The sequence below is a fragment of the Cylas formicarius genome, unplaced genomic scaffold, assembly GCF_029955315.1.
Source record: "Cylas formicarius isolate icCylForm1 unplaced genomic scaffold, icCylForm1.1 PGA_scaffold_2__14_contigs__length_35257938, whole genome shotgun sequence".
Lineage (NCBI taxonomy): Eukaryota > Metazoa > Arthropoda > Insecta > Coleoptera > Brentidae > Cylas > Cylas formicarius.
In genome coordinates this window covers 11,659,206-11,676,916 of record NW_026844319.1, presented here as the reverse complement: position 1 = coordinate 11,676,916, position 17,711 = coordinate 11,659,206, and the positions used below count along the sequence as shown (strand labels likewise).

Below are 17,711 nucleotides of genomic sequence, written 5' to 3'. Positions count from 1 at the left end.
TAGGATTGTCTATAATAGAAATTGGTTTTAAATATAGTTTTACAATAGGCAATAAATTAGGACTGTTGTATAGACCAAGCCGTTTGCATATGAGCGACAAAACGTTTATTTTCAAGTGAAGCGATCGGTAATTTGATTGGCACAATTTGACGATTTTGACGGTGCTGGCGGATATGTATTTCACAGATCTCTATAAGCAGAACTGGTTGTAGTGAAATGAACCGAATCGACTGGCCCTACTCTACTTCTTCTTTATTTCTGTGATGATTGCACAAGGATCATTCGGCCATTTATTGCCAACTGCATCAGTAATGAAAATGATGGATCGTTTTAATGAAAAGAATAAAAACATTAATGAAAAGTTAACCAATTAACACGAATTTCCTTAGCAGCAGTGACCAAATAAAGCGTAATTAAAAAAAAAAAAACAATTAACATTGGCCAATAGCAGTAAAAGAAAAAACAATTAATATTTTAAATTGAAGAATAAAGTATAATGCCGGATTTTTTAGCAGAAAATAACAACTGCGGTCAAAATATATTGCTTTTAGTTGCAAGGGGCAATGCTATAATAGCTGAGTTACTTAGGCTCAAAGATTACATTCCAGAGGTTTACAGGTGCATGTAATGTATAAAAAGTATTAATTCGGTAATTGTATCATTTATAGGCTTGAAAGTAAACAAGAGTTACAGAAATATGGAGAAATTATTCAGGATTTTGATTATTTCAGAACTTCGGAAATTCAGGAACAGAAAATTGAAGATAACGAGGTTTTGGTAATTCTTCTAATTAATGAATTCTTGAGAACTGTAAATTTTTGTAGACTTTACGTGAGTTAGATGAACAATTTCGGGACAACCACATTGAAATAATAAGTAGGTTTTACTTAGTATTTGAGAGCATACATACTTACATACTTGATTTGAATCATTATATTGAAGAATTGGAGGAAGGAATTTATATTCATCAATCGTTGGAGTCTGTTTTTCTTGATTCTGAAGGAAAACAACTTTTGGTTAGTTAGATTTGAAGGGTTAACCACTGTCTCCAATTTCGTAGAATATTGTATTATTGAGATTTTGCCTGATTTCACATTGCGCAGGTAAATAATTTTAATTAGTTATCGCCATTCGATAGCTACCAAGACTCAAATTAAACTTCAATGGGAAAATAGGAGGGAGGAAGGAGGAACTTTCGTTATTATCCCATGGTAAGTAATTAAAAAATTTATTCCAATATTATTTCGGAAAAATTAAAAAATGTTAAAAAATATTGGTATCTTAAATAAATTATGCATTAAATTATTATTTAGGTTAACAGATTAACCAGGTATGATGGAAAGTAAAATTTTAAGTTTTTTAAAGCTTTTTCCAAATTTTGCATTTGTAAATGGTTTTTAGATGTGCAAAACAATTGCGGTTATATTCATATGTTTTTCGTTTTTGGCATGATAACAAAAATTTTAATGGACTTTGTATAAAATTTTTAAAATTATTATTTCAAATTAATTAACGCCAATCCTCTTGAAGTTTAGGTTCAATTGAAAATGGAAAAAATTAAATTAACACTCAAATAATCTCAAATTAAATAAAATCAAAACTCAATATCTGGTTAGTTCACTCTAAGTTGTTTTTTATTTTTAAGACTTTAGCAATACCGGTAAATTACAAAAAAAAAGATTTGTCAATAACTAACTAGAAAAAAAAGCAGAAAGTGCAAATAAAAAAAAATTCCTTTTCAAAAAAACATAAATTTCTTCTAAAAAGTCCTATATGCAAAAGTTAGGAGTGTGTATTCTTAATTAATAATTGTAATAATATATCCTTTATTTGCCAAAAAAAAAGACAATATAATTTCATGAATTACTCTTAAAATCAAATTTTGACAAAAAGGATCCACTCTTGACTATAATAACCGTTCGCTAACACCTTTCTAAAAGAAAAATGTTAGCGAGAAGGTTCTAGATTCGACAACAGCAAACCTGGAAGCGCGCCAATCTATCGAAAGACTATTAATTGAAGAAGAAAAGAAATTAGAAAAAAAGGATGTTCTGGTGGATGTTTCATTCTCTTTCTCGTTATGATGAATTTGGGATGCACTACACATTTAAAAACCATCCATAATTTTTAGAAATGTTCGGAAAAATTAAACACCCCAAAATACCAAACTAATCGGTGGCCAATTAAGAAGTGCACTTGATTCTGTATTGAAACTCGGGGTGAACAAACTTATGACTAATGGCCGTCAGGGGTCGTAATCGCATTCTTGAACTTTAAATCCCGTTTTTTGAGAAATGAAGTTGTATTAAAGATATCGAATAGTTTTTTCTCTAACAAATTTACAATGATTAAACTGATTTTGTCAAACTTGGAGTTATTGAAAGGGGCTGTCTCTCTTAAGTCACTTTCTTTACTGCAAGTCTTTACTACAATTATTTTTCCAAATAAGGCCGAATGCTCATCTTAATTGGCCAGCCGGTATATAGTTATAACAGATGAAAAGGATTCAAATTCATTAAGATTGTTTATCTGAATTCTGAACACTCAAAGCATATATTTATTATTCATGACTTCCTGTTTGGTGCTTACGGTCAAATAACTCCTACATATTGTTACATTTACATGCTGCAATGATATTAATTGTAATTGAATTATCACCACTCAGCGTTGCAGAGACGCATAATTTCATTTTCATTATTTAACACAATTCCAAAGTGATTCCGTAACTTTGAGATTTCCACAGTGATTTCCAAGGTTACATAGTATTGAAGCAGTGGTTAACCTCTCTGTGAAATTCTTTATAATCATTAGGTATCTGAGATAATATGTTTTTAGTGTGAAGCTTTGTATTTGTACGGACTAATGCTCTTAATGGTTGATGCATATGTTGAAGGCTCAGTTAGGGAAAGGCTACTGGTTTCATATTATCGATATACTCCACAAAGAAGTGACACTCAAAGTTGCATTGATGAGGTATGCAAGTTGCTCAGAGATACTGGTTTTACTAACCCAAAAAAGCCCTTAAATTATCCAGAAGAATATTTTAAGTATGGTTCCTTCTCTTGCTGTTTTCATATTTTAATAACACATATTTGCAGACGCATAGACATAAATAAAACATTTGTGGATATGGTTATTGGAAGACTAAGATCTGATGACATTTATGGCCAAATATCAGTGTATCCCTTACCGAGGCATAGAAGCACTGCCTTAGCTAACCAAGCTTCTATGCTTTATGTGTGTTTGTTCTTTTCAGCAAATATCTTACACTCTCATACAGCCGTTATGCGTGAAATAGTTGACAAATACTTTCCCGACAATTTTATTATCTCAATATACATGGGTTTCATAGTAAACCTAGCTGAAACATGGGATTCATTTAAAGCTGCCAAATTGGCATTGAATAACACTCTAGAGCAGATTAATATTAAAGCCCACGCAACTACCTATGGTAATAATGTTATCGAATTGTTGAAAACTACGAATAATATGTTAAAAGAGGGAAATGTGACCAAAGAATCCTTACTGAAAGATATCGACAAAATTGTTAATGTTTTAAGGGAATGTAATGTGACTCTTAGGTGGTTAATACTCCACACAGTGATCAAACCAGGAAGCACAGATAAAAACAAAAGGATAAAACAGTTGCGTGATGTTATAATAGCTGAGTCTAACATTGAACAATCATATTTATTCAAACTACTGTTAAACACAGCTCAGTTTGAATTGGTTACCAGGGAACTATTTAAATCCTTATTTTCTGAAAAGGAAAGTAAATGGGAACTTTTGAAAATTGAAAGTCACAAAAGTCTAACCGAGTTATCTGAAGTGTTTAGTGGCACTAAGCCGTTAACGCGTGTACCAGAAAATAAAGATCTTCAAAAATATTTTGCCAAAATTGCAGAGGATGTGACGTTATTAAATAAAGATGAGATTAGCTCCTCCAGAATTCTGGCTCAGCTGATTCAGGCGTTGGAAGAAGTTCAGCAATTACATCAACTTGATACAAACATGCAGATAGTTCAATTTTTGTCTGAGACCCGCAATGATTTACACCAGATGATTCGAACTATGAACATAAAAGAAGATGTACTAATTAATTTACAAGTGATTGGTGATGTCAGCTATGCTTGGGAACTTATAGATTATTATACTTTCATTATGCAAAATGGCATTAAAAAAGAACCGACTTTGGTAATCAAGCTGCGAGCTGTATTTCTAAAACTAGCCAGTGCATTAGAACTTCCACTTTTAAGGATCAATCAGTCTCGCAGTGAAGATTTAATATCAGTTTCTGAATACTACAGCCATGAGCTTGAGATCTATGTTAGAAAAGTGCTTCAAATAATTCCAAACACCATGTTTGAGAAGCTCGCCAGAATTATTACAATACAGACGTCGGTTATTAAAGAATTGCCTACAAGAATAGACAAAGATAAGCTTAAGGATTATGCTCAACTGGACGAGAGATTTGAGCTTGCTGAACTCACTCATTCGGTTGCAATTTTTAGTCAAGGTACGCGTTTTTATATTTTAATTCTTGAGAATTGATTGTATGTTAACTATTTGGATACGGTGACTTGTTGGCTAATGTTGTGGGATTGATTACCTACAAATTGGCATTCAAAAATATCGTCAATCTGTTTATTCATTTATAACGACCCTGTATCTAACGAAGTATTTAATACAGGTGATGAACATTTGTAGTCATTCTGAAAAGTTGATTTCGAAATACAGATTAAAAATGAACGATTAATGACCCTATATTATTGTTTAGTTTGCCATAAATTTAAGGAAAAATAAAATTAATCAAATTGGTAGTATTATTTATTCTGTAACAATTTACGAAGTTTATGAAAATTGTTTTGCGGTTTTTCATAATGTTGTTCAATCTTTAAGAGAGTTCAATATTGAATTGAAATCCACACATTTTTTTCTTTTTGATGTGTAAATGGAATATCAAAATATGGTTATCAAATTTAGTCTTCTATAAAAGCTTTATTTCTTTATAAAGTGTCATTTAATCTTCAGGTATGCGGATGATGAAGAGTTCTTTAGTAGGAGTAGTTCACTTGGATCCCAAAAAGTTGCTTGAAGACGGGATTCGTAAGGAACTAGTTCAATATATTTCACTCGCGATCCACAATGAACTAACATTCTGCCAAAAATCGAAACCAGATGAATTGGAGATAAAGCTAAAGTCGTTAGGTCGTATTATGGCTGGTTATAAAAGATCGTTTGAATACATTCAAGTAATAATTTGTCGATATATTAATGCCAGTCATTGATATATTATTTTGTAGGATTATATTAACATAAACGGTTTAAAGATATGGCAAGAAGAAGTAACGCGCTTGATCAACTACAATGTCGAGCAGGAGTGTAATGGTTTCCTTAGAAACAAAGTACATGCTTGGCAAAGTGTGTATCAAAGCAGATATGTACCAATACCGATTTATCCACCCACAGAAGGTAGCGAGAACTTCATCGGAAGATTGGCTAGAGAAGTGACGCGATTAACTGATCCCAGGTAACATTGACTAAAAAAAACATACTGATAACACTTTATCCCAGTATTTTTAATGCTTTAATAATTGTTTTCGTAGCTGTTTGTGTTAAAAAATTTCCAAAAAAAGATTATTTTTGAGAGATGGAAAGTGTGCAAAGAGATATAAATGTGATATTCAATATTCATAATTTTTTCAGGTGTTCAGTATATTTGCCGCAAACATGCACATGGTATGATATAAAAACACATAAACCAATATTTAACAAGGAAACTATTGCCCTCATCGCCTCTGCTATTGAGGTAGCAGGTCTTGTAGGTCTGGACAGACTTTATTCTTTCATGATCATCACGTCACTACAGAAAATTATAGGTAGAATGCAATTTTGTCTAGCTTATAGTGAATTTGCATTAGAAAATTCTACTTTCAGGGCAATTAGAGAATAAAAACGCTAAAACTAGTGCATGGTATAATGTTATGGCTACCATTCAAAATGATTTAAAACAAAACCCAGAGGAGCTGCAAAATCCACAAAGAACTTATCAAAACTACATTAATCGTACTACTAAAATTTGGGGCGAGTTTTTGGAAAAAATTTTAGCTGTGGGTCAGCTTCAGCTTTTAAGGAATTTGATAGCATTTCATTTGAATAAGTCTTGTAAATTTAATGCCAAAAATTTGGAAGCCTCCATGAATTCCCTCAATAAGTGAGTTTTACTATTCCAAAATTTGCATGGTGTTTCATTAACAATTTCATACAACTGGAGATACTGCGGAATGAATAATGCCAGCAAATGATATCTATTAAGGCATTTTTACTTGACATGTTTAATATCCATAAAACTTTGATAAACTGCCCACTAAATTTAATATATTAATATTTTTAATAATAAATAATTTCGGAAAAAGTTGTTGCTAATAAAAATTACAAATATATTAAAAAATTAAATACTATTTTTAATTCATGCAATGATTTTTTTCCACAAACATAAAATTCAACAACTTAAAGAAGCCAATATTCTCAGCTGCTGGTTTGGGAAAAGGCCACTTTGCTCAGTTTTTTTAGTTGAATTTTAGTCAATTTTGCCAACAATTGTCAAAAAACTGCCATTAATTATATAAATCACTTAACAAAATAACATCTTAACCATTGAACGTCGCAAAGTGTGTACAATTTATTTTAATATGACACACGATTTTTAAACATTGCTTTTGCTTTTATTGACAGATTTAGAGGTCAACGGAATAGTATATTTTTTGTGTAAACTAGATTGATTATCTACCACTTAGTAGGTTGTACCTAGCAATATATATTCTATAAAAAATTAATTCAACTTAAATTTCAAGGCCGTGCATTTCTTAACCTTAATGTCATAGTATCATCAGCTAACATATATCCTCCATTGCTAGTGAAATAACCTATATATTTTTATATTATTTGTATATTTAAATAATTTTATATTTTATGATCATAAATTATTATGTTTAATATATAATATGCATACCATTAGCAAAAATGTTACCATCATAAAGTGAATCTTTACTGCCAACAAGAAAACAAATCCCTAAAAAAAAAGCACCGTCACAAAAAATGATTATTTTGTTAATAAAAATGCATCCTTGTTAGTTTTTTCTCTGAAAACATATTTTTATGTAAGTAGGTACACTCTTAGATGTAATTGCTGATTTGATTAAGTAATTTAATTTTAGATCATTGCTGCATGACATGACAACTGACAAATCATCGCCCGGCGAAAACTTTTTGCACAAACTCTCGGAACTTTTCGACTACGCCGGCTTAAACGAGCCTTTTAACAAAGTCTACGTCACATGCAGAAATAACATCGATTACTCTTATTCCATGTTCATTTTTGTAGTGGCTCACATCCAAAAAATGTTCCTGCCACAAAATTTTGGTATCTATTTTGAGTGTTATAGTTACAAATATTGATTTTAATTTATTTTTGTGCAGGTAACTTAAGCAAGCGTAACGTGGACCAGTTAGACGGTGTGTCAGTTTCGATAGGGGTGCACACAATATTAAAACAGTTTCACGCTGATATAAACAAACAATTTATCAAATTAATGTGCGACTATGTCCTACAGTTTATCAAATTCAATGGGTCAGCATTTAAAACTGTAATAATATATTTTTTTAATGTTTATTTCTTTAGGAATAAAAATGTCGAACTGCTGCCAGAGGTGGTGATAATGTTAAACTTTTTAGAATGTTATACCGACTACTCAGAAAACTCTCGGAAGTTTTACAGAGAGTTCTTGCCGCAAGAAATACTACATCTTCAACAATCGTTATTTTCTGGCAACCTATAGCAATACAAGATATTTTGGTCGAGCAGACTGAAAATGTTTATTCGGAATATGGAATGAAAAATGTGATATCCAGTTATATATCTATTCTTATATTAAATGTTTATTATAAAAGTTTTATAATAATCCTAATTGTTAGTCTGTGATTTGTGTCAACATGGCAGTTCCTTTAAGTATCCAGTAACTTTGGGGTTGATCAGAGGACAACAAAACAGCGACGACGAAATTCGTGCTATGACCTGTAGTGGATAGAACTCCAGCTCTAATAGATGTCTTATAGAGAGGACAGACGTATCTAGGGTCGTTATCAAGCGTTTCAGTTGTAGGCAGCAGGTGTATCGTTGGAAATGAGGGATTTATTTCCCCTACAATAGAAGTTAAGTGTTAGATATTGAGGTAAGCAAAAGTTTTGTCCATCAGTGTAGCATTTTTTCTATGTTGAAGAATTGTACTACCTGGTTTCGGATCCACCAGTTTCATATCCGCCATATCCCAACGTCCGGCATCCATGTACAACCCATGAATAAGCACACCATTAGTGGGCGATTCTAAAGGTTTATACAAATCCAAATTCTAAAAAATAAAACTTTATGATCCTCCCCGATCCATTTTGATTATAACCTCTTTGCCGCCTTGAAGATCGTGGGCCAATTTAATGTCCTCCTGTTTTAAATTGACCGGTTTCACGATGAATTCGAACCGGAGCTCATCGATAGGCAGTTTGTATTTGCGGGCGTGCGTCTGAAGAGTTCCGGTCAAAAATCCTTGGGGAAAATAGAATCCGGATATCCAGTATGATGTCGGATGACCCGATCTCACCCAGGTCTGAAAATTTAGAAGCCATATTAATTAATCCGAAGTTTTGAAGATGAATGTTGTTCACCCCTATGAAATCCAGTCTGAGAATCAAGTCCCTTATCCAACTTCCAAGGCTCTTCAGCGAATTGTATGCTCTAGATGACCACATTTCAGGGACCTGATTGTTCATAAAAGCCTTAAACACATCTTCAAGACTTTCGGACATGACTATTAACCCCTTGATAGCTTTTTTGAGTTGATCCATGGAAGAATGTATCAATTGCAATAGATTGTTATACCTATCGATTTCCTGCATCAGTACCGTCGTTAAAGATGGTAGGCGACCTTTGTCATCGATCTACAACAGCTTTGCGTTAATAATAATTATTAGCGCAGCTGTGCAGTTTTCACTTTAAACATGTAAATATTGACGTCATCCGTTAAAATTTTTGGCTGAATTGTTTTAATTACTCTATCTGCCAATTCATACACTATTTGATCTCTTGACTTGCCTTCCGCACCGATTTCAGATCTCGGTTGACATTCCATAATGGTCCTAACAATTGTCTGCGTTTCTTGAATCTAAAACAGTATTTTTCTTTCGTCTTTTTTTTTTTAATTTTAATGAAATATTTCAGTTGAGGCGTTTATTGATTCGGCGCCAAAAAGAATCTAAAACAGTATTTTTCTTTCATCTTGTTTTTTTTTTAAATTTTAATGAAAGATTTCAGTTGAGGCGTTTATTGATTCGGCGCCAAAAAGTTTCTTAGAATTCAAAAAGCCAAAATCCATTGTACAAACACCTATAATCTGTTCTTTATTTAAATATACCCTGAAGTTTAATAACAAATCATAAAAGCTTTTGTATCCCGTAAATATGAAATATAGAATTTATTGAGTGAATCTCAGAGTGAATAACAACCATAATCGCTGCAATCTAGTATTCAGGAAAAATAGTTACAAAGATTCATGCCACTGACCCTTTTTGCCGCTAGTTTTGGGCAAAATATTGTAATCGCAAGTAAAATTTAAAAACATTTAAATGAATAAACTATAACCGTGCGTTTGAAAGTTTGTTCATGGTACAAGTACTGTTTGGAATATATGTTGAATTTCAACCAAATAGGACTCAGCTGCCAACATAAATAGTTTTTGGAATCGATGCACTGAAAATTACATGGACTAAGTAACAATAACCATTGAGTTGGGACCAGTAATTCTGGTTGGACCATCTAAATTCGCGGCACAGTTTGAAAGCAAAACACTTATGACCATATAACTCAGTAGACTACTTGCAAATTATTTATCCGACTGGATCGTTTAATAGATATCGCAGTTAGTCCATCAGTCTGTCAGCCACTGTTTATCGTCGGACTTGACTCTTGTCATTATTATCATTATTAATTAAGAAAGGATGAATATTATTCATTGTGTAAGTGTGTGATGTGTTAATGAGGTTTTTGATTTGAAACTTACCTGAAACGCTATATTGGCATTTTCATGCATGCCAAAGATCTCGGGTTCCTCGATCAGTGGAAAATCGTCTATAAAGTTGCGATATTGCTGCAATTTTTCATAATTCGGACAATAATAGATTCCCGATTCCGAATACTTATAGTCCTCAGTCAATATCTGAGGCGAGAAAAATATTTTGAGGATTGTTTTCAAACACCGAAGGTCCCAGTAATCAGTAACTCTACCCCCATAGGTGATTTCACCTAAAACAGTTCAATACGTATAGGGGCGCTAAGTAACTGTCAACCATCTATGTCATTTCGGAACCCTTTTTATCTGTAATGTGTTAAATTGCGTTAGGTAAAACTTGTAGTTGGAACCCCTCCGTTTTGTGCTTTGAGTGTCACTATTAACTGTATGTGTCAATTTGGTGTCTCTTTTACCTGTAAGATACTCCAATGCCTCCCAGGGTATCGTTCCGTCCGCGCAAAACATTTTCAACGTATTAAAGGCAAACTCACGATCACTGTCGTTGAATTCGTAAACGATGTTCCAGCCGAGCGGTCCGAACTTTTTTCTTTCCTGTATCACACCGTGAAACATGCAGATTCCGAACAGTATAGCTCTCCATTTCTGCTCGAGATCTGAAAACATATGTGTGCGTCCTCTAATTTGTCTCCAAGACATTAAGTACAATGATCTTCGAAGAAATCCTCCTGCATGTCTGCAAAAGACCTTTTGACGTTGGCCTTCAAGCCTTTTGGGGGTTCATTGGTAACTTTGACTGAGTTTTGAAGCACCGCCACTGGAAAATACTTTGACGGCATCGAACTCATATAGAGACGAAATGCTTTGTGCACTTTGGCACTGGTTTCGGCAATTTGCAAAACTATCCTTTCCAAAACCACCATCCAAGATGTTGCCAGATGGCAATTCTATAGGAGCCCCGCTCAATTAATTTCAATTTAACTGATTTACTTAAAGCCTTACTTGAAGGAACACCCAATCACCAGTATCTGTTGCTTCCTGAATCATCATCTCGGCTATAGGACCCTGACCTTGACCCAACGAGATGGATTTAACTCGGTCCTTGAATCCCATGTCATTAGCGAATCTTTGGAAGGCGCTAAATGGATCCGATCCTGTGCTTAGTATAAAAATTAGGGGTACCGTGTTTGAAGTGTCGTGATATCTAAAAAAATTATTAATCTGTGGTTTGTCTAATCCAAAGCATTTTAAAGTGCTGCTATTCGTTAACCAAAACTTCGATTGTTTGCGCTACTTTGGTTACATGTTTGTAGCGATCGGATGCTTTAGTGGATTTGAAACCTGATTGTAGTTTAGTGTTTATCATTTCAGGTGGTTACCTATTGTAGAGTTTAGATGAAACGGTGGGGATTGGCACATATTTGAATTACTGTTTACAAATCTTCTAGATCCCTCCTGTATCGGTTGTTTATAAATCACAATTGCTGATATTACGCCAATTATCCTGTTGGCTTCTTCAGAGCTTTACTGAAACTGGTTCGCATTCTACCCTGTACCTGCTCAAATTTATTGTTTGAGGGGGCGCAGCTAAATGAGTGACTTGAATGGATAACTGATTTTGATATTCGTGAAAGGTAAGGATCTGAGTGACGGTTGAGATTGTTTGGTTGCTTACAGATTTCTATGGATTCCCGGATTTTTCTTTGGTAGAAGAATTGATTACATGCAACAATTTTGGTTTTATCGAATAAGATTTGATGTCCAGTTTTATCATTGAATTAGAAACTAAAAATCTCCTATACTTAGATATCATTAGAAAAGCAGACTCATTGTGACATTCTTACACACAAACTTACACACACAGATCGATACCTTAATGCATTGTCAAATCACCCCCCGGGTCAACAACTCTCTTGTTTACAGAACTAAAAAACTATCTCAACCCGAGTCACTGAACACAGAACTACACCTCATATTTACTCTTCTCTCTAATAATTTCCCCATTAGAGATACTAAGCAAGACTCAACATCTTCGATCCCTCTAAGACAAAAATCCGTTAAGATACCAGGAATCTACTGCATTCCATACAAATGCCGTCAAGAATATATTTGGAGAGACGAAAAATATCAACTAGCAACATGAAGGAGCCTTAAGGCTACGACAGGAGGTATTTACCTTTCCCGAAAATGAGAATTGGTCATCCGTGACAATTTTTATGGCTTCCTTTAGCTCCGCCTCCTCAAACAATATATAAGCAGGTCCAGAGTAGAATCCGAGCAAGTTTTAGTTAACCTCTGATCGATTGACGAAAAATTGGCCAAAAATCAGTAACAACCGACGCTAAACTATCTCAACCCGAGTCACTGAACACAGAACTACACCTCATATTTACTCTTCTCTCTAATAATTTCCCCATTAGAGATACTAAGCAAGACTCAACATCTTCGATCCCTCTAAGACAAAAATCCGTTAAGATACCAGGAATCTACTGCCTTCCATGCAAATGCCGTCAAGAATATATTTGGAGAGACGAAAAATATCAACTAGCAACATGAAGGACCCTTAAGGCTACGACAGGAGGTATTTACCTTTCCCGAAAATGAGAATTGGTCATCCGTGACAATTTTTATGGCCTCCTTTAGCTCCGCCTCCTCAAACAATATATAAGCAGGTCCAGAGTAGAATCCGAGCAAGTTTTAGTTAACCTCTGATCGATTGACGAAAAATTGGCCAAAAATCAGTAACAACCGACGCTAGAAGAATCCAGAAGATTTATAAATAGAGAACAAATTTCCTTTGTAGGCGTTTGTATTATCGTAGCCTGCGCAAATTTCTTTGCAAAATTATTTGAATTACTTTTGGTAGTTCAATCAACGCAACTTACAACAGGTTCAAAGAGATCTGAGGACTTTCGATAAACGCTTGTCCCAAATTAACTTTTACATATTCAGTGATTGCAAATACTAGTTTCTCCTCCTTTAACGTTTTGATTAACATCAACTTCTCGAAATCATTCAATTTCCCATCCCAATTAACTTCGCTCGGTGGTGAATTGGGTATCACTCTAACAATCTTAAATGATTATTGTTTTAGGAAAAAAAATCGACTTTTCCAAAAAATGGTACCAGACGGAATCCTCCTATGGTGACGTTAATAGATTTGACCATTTCCTCTGGCAGTTGTCCAAAATCGGTGAAAGTAGTTTCCAAGTAATTGGCACCCTGCCACATAGCATCTGTCACCGTCGAGTAGTCTGGTTTCTTGTCGACCTGTTGCCTGCTGACCGGCCCGCGAAGCAAATAATTCCACTGTTTATCGTTGATATCACCGTTCGCTTGCAAAATTGCCACACAAAGCATAAAACTGAACACTAACTTGTGTTTCTCGAATAATCCGCGTGATGTTATAGTGTAAACGGCCCGGGTAATATTCGTCAGTAACGTTTCAAGACGCTGTTCCAACACGTTACTCTTTTCGCTAGTGGTAATGACGGTACTGAACACTTGGTTGAAATATTTGAGCGAATATTGATACATGGGATCTATGTCGGCTAGCTGAGCAACGACGAAATAAAGAACCGCTCCCCGATCAGCCACCCTACGGTATTTTTCCCGGGCAATCGAGATTTTCTCTTCGGTAGCTTCGGTCTCCTTTAGTCTAGCCGCTATAATTGCCGACGTTTCCTTGCTCTCGTTCAAAGCTTCGATGAGCAACTCATCGTCCAGTATATTTCCCTTCGAGTGATACAGTAGGTGTAGTATTTTATCCTCGATCGATTTTAACTGTCCTTTGTCGTTGTTGATCTTCACTACCAGTTCGTTTCTTTGACTCTCCAGCTCTGGCCTTTCCAAGCTTACCACGTCGCTGAAACCAATCCGTCGTTAACCATGGTATTGTTCCTTGGAATCGACATATTTACGCCAATAGTTGGTCTTCCAGTCCCGAAGGCGTAACCGTGAAATTTACGATGGTGACTTGAATGCACACTTCCGGAAGATAGTGAGGGTTCGCAAGTTTCGACGTGATATACAACCTAAAACCTGGATCGTAATCGACATCTGAGTCTCCCAAACGTATCAGAGTTCTTCCGCCCTAAAACAACACCGCAAATGTGCATCTTTCCCACATCTCTATTTCATTACCTGAACAAAAGTCTGCCTGGCTAATATCGGTGCCAGGACAGGATCCAACATTTCGCCGACCTCTTCCAACAACACCGGCATCCCTATTCGTATCGCGTTTTCCACAATCCTCATGAAATTGGCGTCGGTTAGTTTGATTACCCTGAGATTATTCTGAGCCTCCATTTGTCTGATCCAGCGGTTGGCCTGTTCTTGCGGATCGATCATAAGCGGCCAACGTTCTCCTTGGGTTACCATGATCGCATTTTCGGTAGAGACTTTGTCACGAGGCAGACCACATGCATTCCAAATGCGAATATCATAAGGATCGGCTAGGATATTTACCAAACTGTAAAAAACCAATATCGTAGTATGGACAAAAGTACAGACCTTTGAAAAAGTATAGATTCATACACATTTAAACATTTCGTTTAAAACCAACTGAATATTTCTGAAAATAGTTCAGTTACATAAATACTACACTCAATTAAAAGTGTATTTTTTATTTAATAATTGTGAAAGTTATAAACTCACTGCTTATATTTATCTCTTATTATCTTAATATTTCGTCCAACCACCTTTATTTTTTATAACTTCCACCAGTCTTTTAGGCATGCTATTAATTAACTCCTTAAGTGTATTAGTGGAAATTTTGGCCCCTGTTGATCGCTGCATTTTGGCTTTTCCTGATTAATTCCTTGTTAATATCCCCCAGACGTTCTCTACCGGATTTAGGTCTGGACTAACTACTGGCCATTCTGATAACTGGATACCAAAATTTTGAAACCACTATTTTGTAGTTGCAGCTACATGGATGGGTGCGTTGTCCTATTGAAAAATTATGTTTTCGTCTTCAGTCAGCGTAATGCTGGTAGAAGGTAATCATGTAACATTGCTTGATAACTAACAGCAGTCATATGCCTATCGACAAATGCCAATTCGCTTTTTAATGAGGGACATATACCAGCCGAGAGACCATAACTGAATCTCCTCCTTTAATTTTTCGAAACATAATTCTCAAATCGTTCCAATAAAACTGGTTTACTAATACATTTATGATATTTAAAATGTTTTGATTCAGCTGCCCACTTTCTCACTAAACTTTGATCATAATTTAGATTATATCTACGCATCAGTGCTTTTGATAACTCTCTTAATACTGCGTGTTTTACGGTGGAGGAAAACCGACGAGGGCGCCCTGACCGTTTTTTATCATAGTTTTCGATTCCAAACTTAAAAAAAAAATCACAACACTTTGAAATCTGCCAATAATGTTTGTTAGAGCTCTTAGTGTTTTTCCGCAGTTTGTTAACTCAAAAATTCGCTGTTTTTCACTTAATATCTTACCACGCGGCATATTAAGAGGCAAAACAAAACTGAACCGATTATATTAAAAAGTCTTGATCTTAGCTGCCAAAAATAATAATACACAAAACACGTCTTGCATACGATTGAGTTTATAAATATTCACAGTTTAACTCGTCCCGCTCGAGACAAATGGGCGTGGTTTCAGCGTCAAGGTCAAATAAACTAAAACATCTATTTATATGTGATTTACATTTGTGTAATAAAATATTGAAAATATTATAAAAATATGTTTGAGTCTCCGACTATTGAGTTGAATCATCCGAATCTTACCTGAAATTTTCTGTAGACGGAATATTTTGCTCGATACATTTAGCTTCCCATAAATTAGTTAACTCGGTACGGTAAACGTTCGTAAAGGCGCCTTGATAAGCAACGCAGGCTGCGGCCATGAGCACATCACCAACGCAGTTCTTCAATTCGGTAGCGAACCTCTACAAAAGAAAAACAACAAAAACGGTGCACCAAACCGACCAGTGGCGAAAACCTTAACGCTCTCCTCCCATCGATGCTGCTCGTCGCCAAGAGCCACGTTCAAACGCCCCGCCCTATTGAGCCTGGTAGATGTCAACTGTATGTTATATTCCAGGGTCTCCTTTTCGGCAACGGTGGAGGTAAATTTCGCCTCCAAATCCGCTATGACGGCTTCAACTTCAGCCAATTGTCGTTGCTTATCTCTCAGCAAAACCATAACCGCGTTCAGTTCCTTTTCGGCAGTTAGCAGTCGTTTTCTTTTGGGCTCGACGATCCTGTATACTTTGGCGTACATGTCTATTGCTCTGACCCACATACACAAACTTTTGCACGCTTTTGACACGTTAACGACCTTTTCGGGCACAAAATCGGGATGCTCTACGTACGGCTTCAATTTTTTCAACATTATGTCACTGATGTGATCTTTGTCGTACTCTTGAAGCTTCTTCAAGAAGTGCGTGTCGCTCAAAACGACCCTGGCGGACCCCCAATCCGGCCTAAAATAAACAGAATAATTTTCGATACTCTATTATAGGTCTATAAATACTGACTTCGCTCCCAAAAGTATGCAAACGGACTCCATCACGAATTGGACTAGCTTGGGTGGTTTTTGAAACACTTTCACTTCGTTTATGTCGTTTTTGTTCAAAGCTTCCAAGGCTTTGGTTGCGGCCTCTAAAGCCGGTAGTGCCGTGTCCAGATCCTTCTGAGCATCGTCCGCTAGGGCTTGCGTCTCATCAGCTTTTATCTTCGCAATTTCCTCGTCGGCTTTGACCGTAACCCTCACTTTATCGGCCTGTGCTTGCTCCTTAACGAGGTTCTGCATTAGCTCAGCCACCGCAACGGATTTCTGAGCCAATTCCGGTTCCAATGCTATCAGAGTCTGTTTCATGGAGTCGATGAGCTCGTTTGTCTCGTAGAGTTTCTAAAAACAGATTATCTGAAGTGACTTGATCTTAACATATATACACACCAATACCCGTAAACCGTTAGATACCCGATCACTGGTCTCGGAAATTTTCGATTTCCTTGCACCTAGCATCTTTTTGTAGAGTGTTATCAGCTCCAAGTAACTGCTAGGCGTTGTATAATAGTACCGTCTCATCTCGTGGTAAAATCGATCTGTCATAATCTCGACGCTTTCGTGCATGGTGACGCAGACTCTCGCCAAGCTGTCACTTAACGTTTGAGGAGCGATATCCTCTAGGCTGCTTTGGGCTACGGAAAGCAGCGCCTCCTGGGGCCATTTCTCGAACCAATCGATGGTGCAGCAGTTCACCAATGATGGAAACATTCGGCATCTGCGTCTAAACGCGTCCCCAACGGGACTCATGCAAAGCACTAGGCGTAGATTGCTGCGCACTCTACTGATGAAGAACTCGTAGATGTGGTCGCGGGTGTCTGGAAATCCGGCGGTTTTGGCAGGCTCCCGACACCCTATGATCACCTTCTCGTATTCATCGGCATCGAAAAGATTAGGAACGTCGCCCGAATTTAAAATATTGTTGATGTCTTCCAGGAAGTCTTCCTGAACGATCTGAGTGTCGGTAAAAAGGAAAACTGAATCCATGTTTTCCACGCCGGCGTGGACAAACATATTTCTCAAGTCTTCAAAGAACGCGGTGTGGTCGTAGTTCCTTACCAATTCTATTTGGAAGCACCTTCAAAATACCA

General features: G+C 36.0%; 2 protein-coding genes across 2 annotated transcripts in view; one reads left to right on the top strand and one right to left on the bottom strand.

Moving 5' to 3' along the window:
- The first annotated feature begins 362 nt into the window (after window positions 1–362).
- Window positions 363–7,971, top strand: LOC132698748 (WASH complex subunit 5). Its single transcript, XM_060664976.1, has 12 exons — window positions 363–618; window positions 669–771; window positions 825–1,016; window positions 2,836–3,047; window positions 3,099–4,516; window positions 5,032–5,252; window positions 5,304–5,530; window positions 5,707–5,879; window positions 5,938–6,214; window positions 7,218–7,423; window positions 7,480–7,630; window positions 7,682–7,971. The coding sequence occupies exons 1-12, from the start codon at window positions 497–499 to the stop codon at window positions 7,836–7,838; spliced, it is 3,459 nt and encodes a 1,152-aa protein (XP_060520959.1). The 5' UTR covers window positions 363–496; the 3' UTR covers window positions 7,839–7,971.
- LOC132698751 (dynein axonemal heavy chain 6) overlaps window positions 7,951–17,711 on the bottom strand; it is a 39,923-nt gene continuing 30,162 nt past the window's right edge. The window contains exons 30-46 of the mRNA XM_060664981.1: window positions 17,017–17,698; window positions 16,589–16,962; window positions 16,051–16,534; window positions 15,837–15,997; window positions 14,220–14,547; window positions 13,997–14,169; window positions 13,203–13,941; window positions 12,962–13,149; window positions 11,079–11,280; window positions 10,783–11,023; window positions 10,532–10,732; window positions 10,110–10,351; window positions 9,045–9,215; window positions 8,719–8,991; window positions 8,457–8,660; window positions 8,291–8,408; window positions 7,951–8,200 (exon numbers count right to left, since the gene is read on the bottom strand). Of these exons, the coding sequence (XP_060520964.1) occupies window positions 7,971–8,200; window positions 8,291–8,408; window positions 8,457–8,660; window positions 8,719–8,991; window positions 9,045–9,215; window positions 10,110–10,351; window positions 10,532–10,732; window positions 10,783–11,023; window positions 11,079–11,280; window positions 12,962–13,149; window positions 13,203–13,941; window positions 13,997–14,169; window positions 14,220–14,547; window positions 15,837–15,997; window positions 16,051–16,534; window positions 16,589–16,962; window positions 17,017–17,698 (5,011 nt within the window). The 3' untranslated portion in view covers window positions 7,951–7,970. The remainder of the gene's footprint in view (window positions 8,201–8,290; window positions 8,409–8,456; window positions 8,661–8,718; window positions 8,992–9,044; window positions 9,216–10,109; window positions 10,352–10,531; window positions 10,733–10,782; window positions 11,024–11,078; window positions 11,281–12,961; window positions 13,150–13,202; window positions 13,942–13,996; window positions 14,170–14,219; window positions 14,548–15,836; window positions 15,998–16,050; window positions 16,535–16,588; window positions 16,963–17,016; window positions 17,699–17,711) is intronic.

Coding starts and splice junctions, on each gene's coding strand:
- LOC132698748 (XM_060664976.1), top strand. CDS start 497: ATGCCGGATTTTTTAGCAGAAAATAACAACTGCGGTCAAAATATATTG. Junction 5,531..5,706: donor ACGCGATTAACTGATCCCAG/GTAACATTGACT, acceptor TAATTTTTTCAG/GTGTTCAGTATATTTGCCGC. Junction 6,215..7,217: donor TCCATGAATTCCCTCAATAA/GTGAGTTTTACT, acceptor ATTTAATTTTAG/ATCATTGCTGCATGACATGA.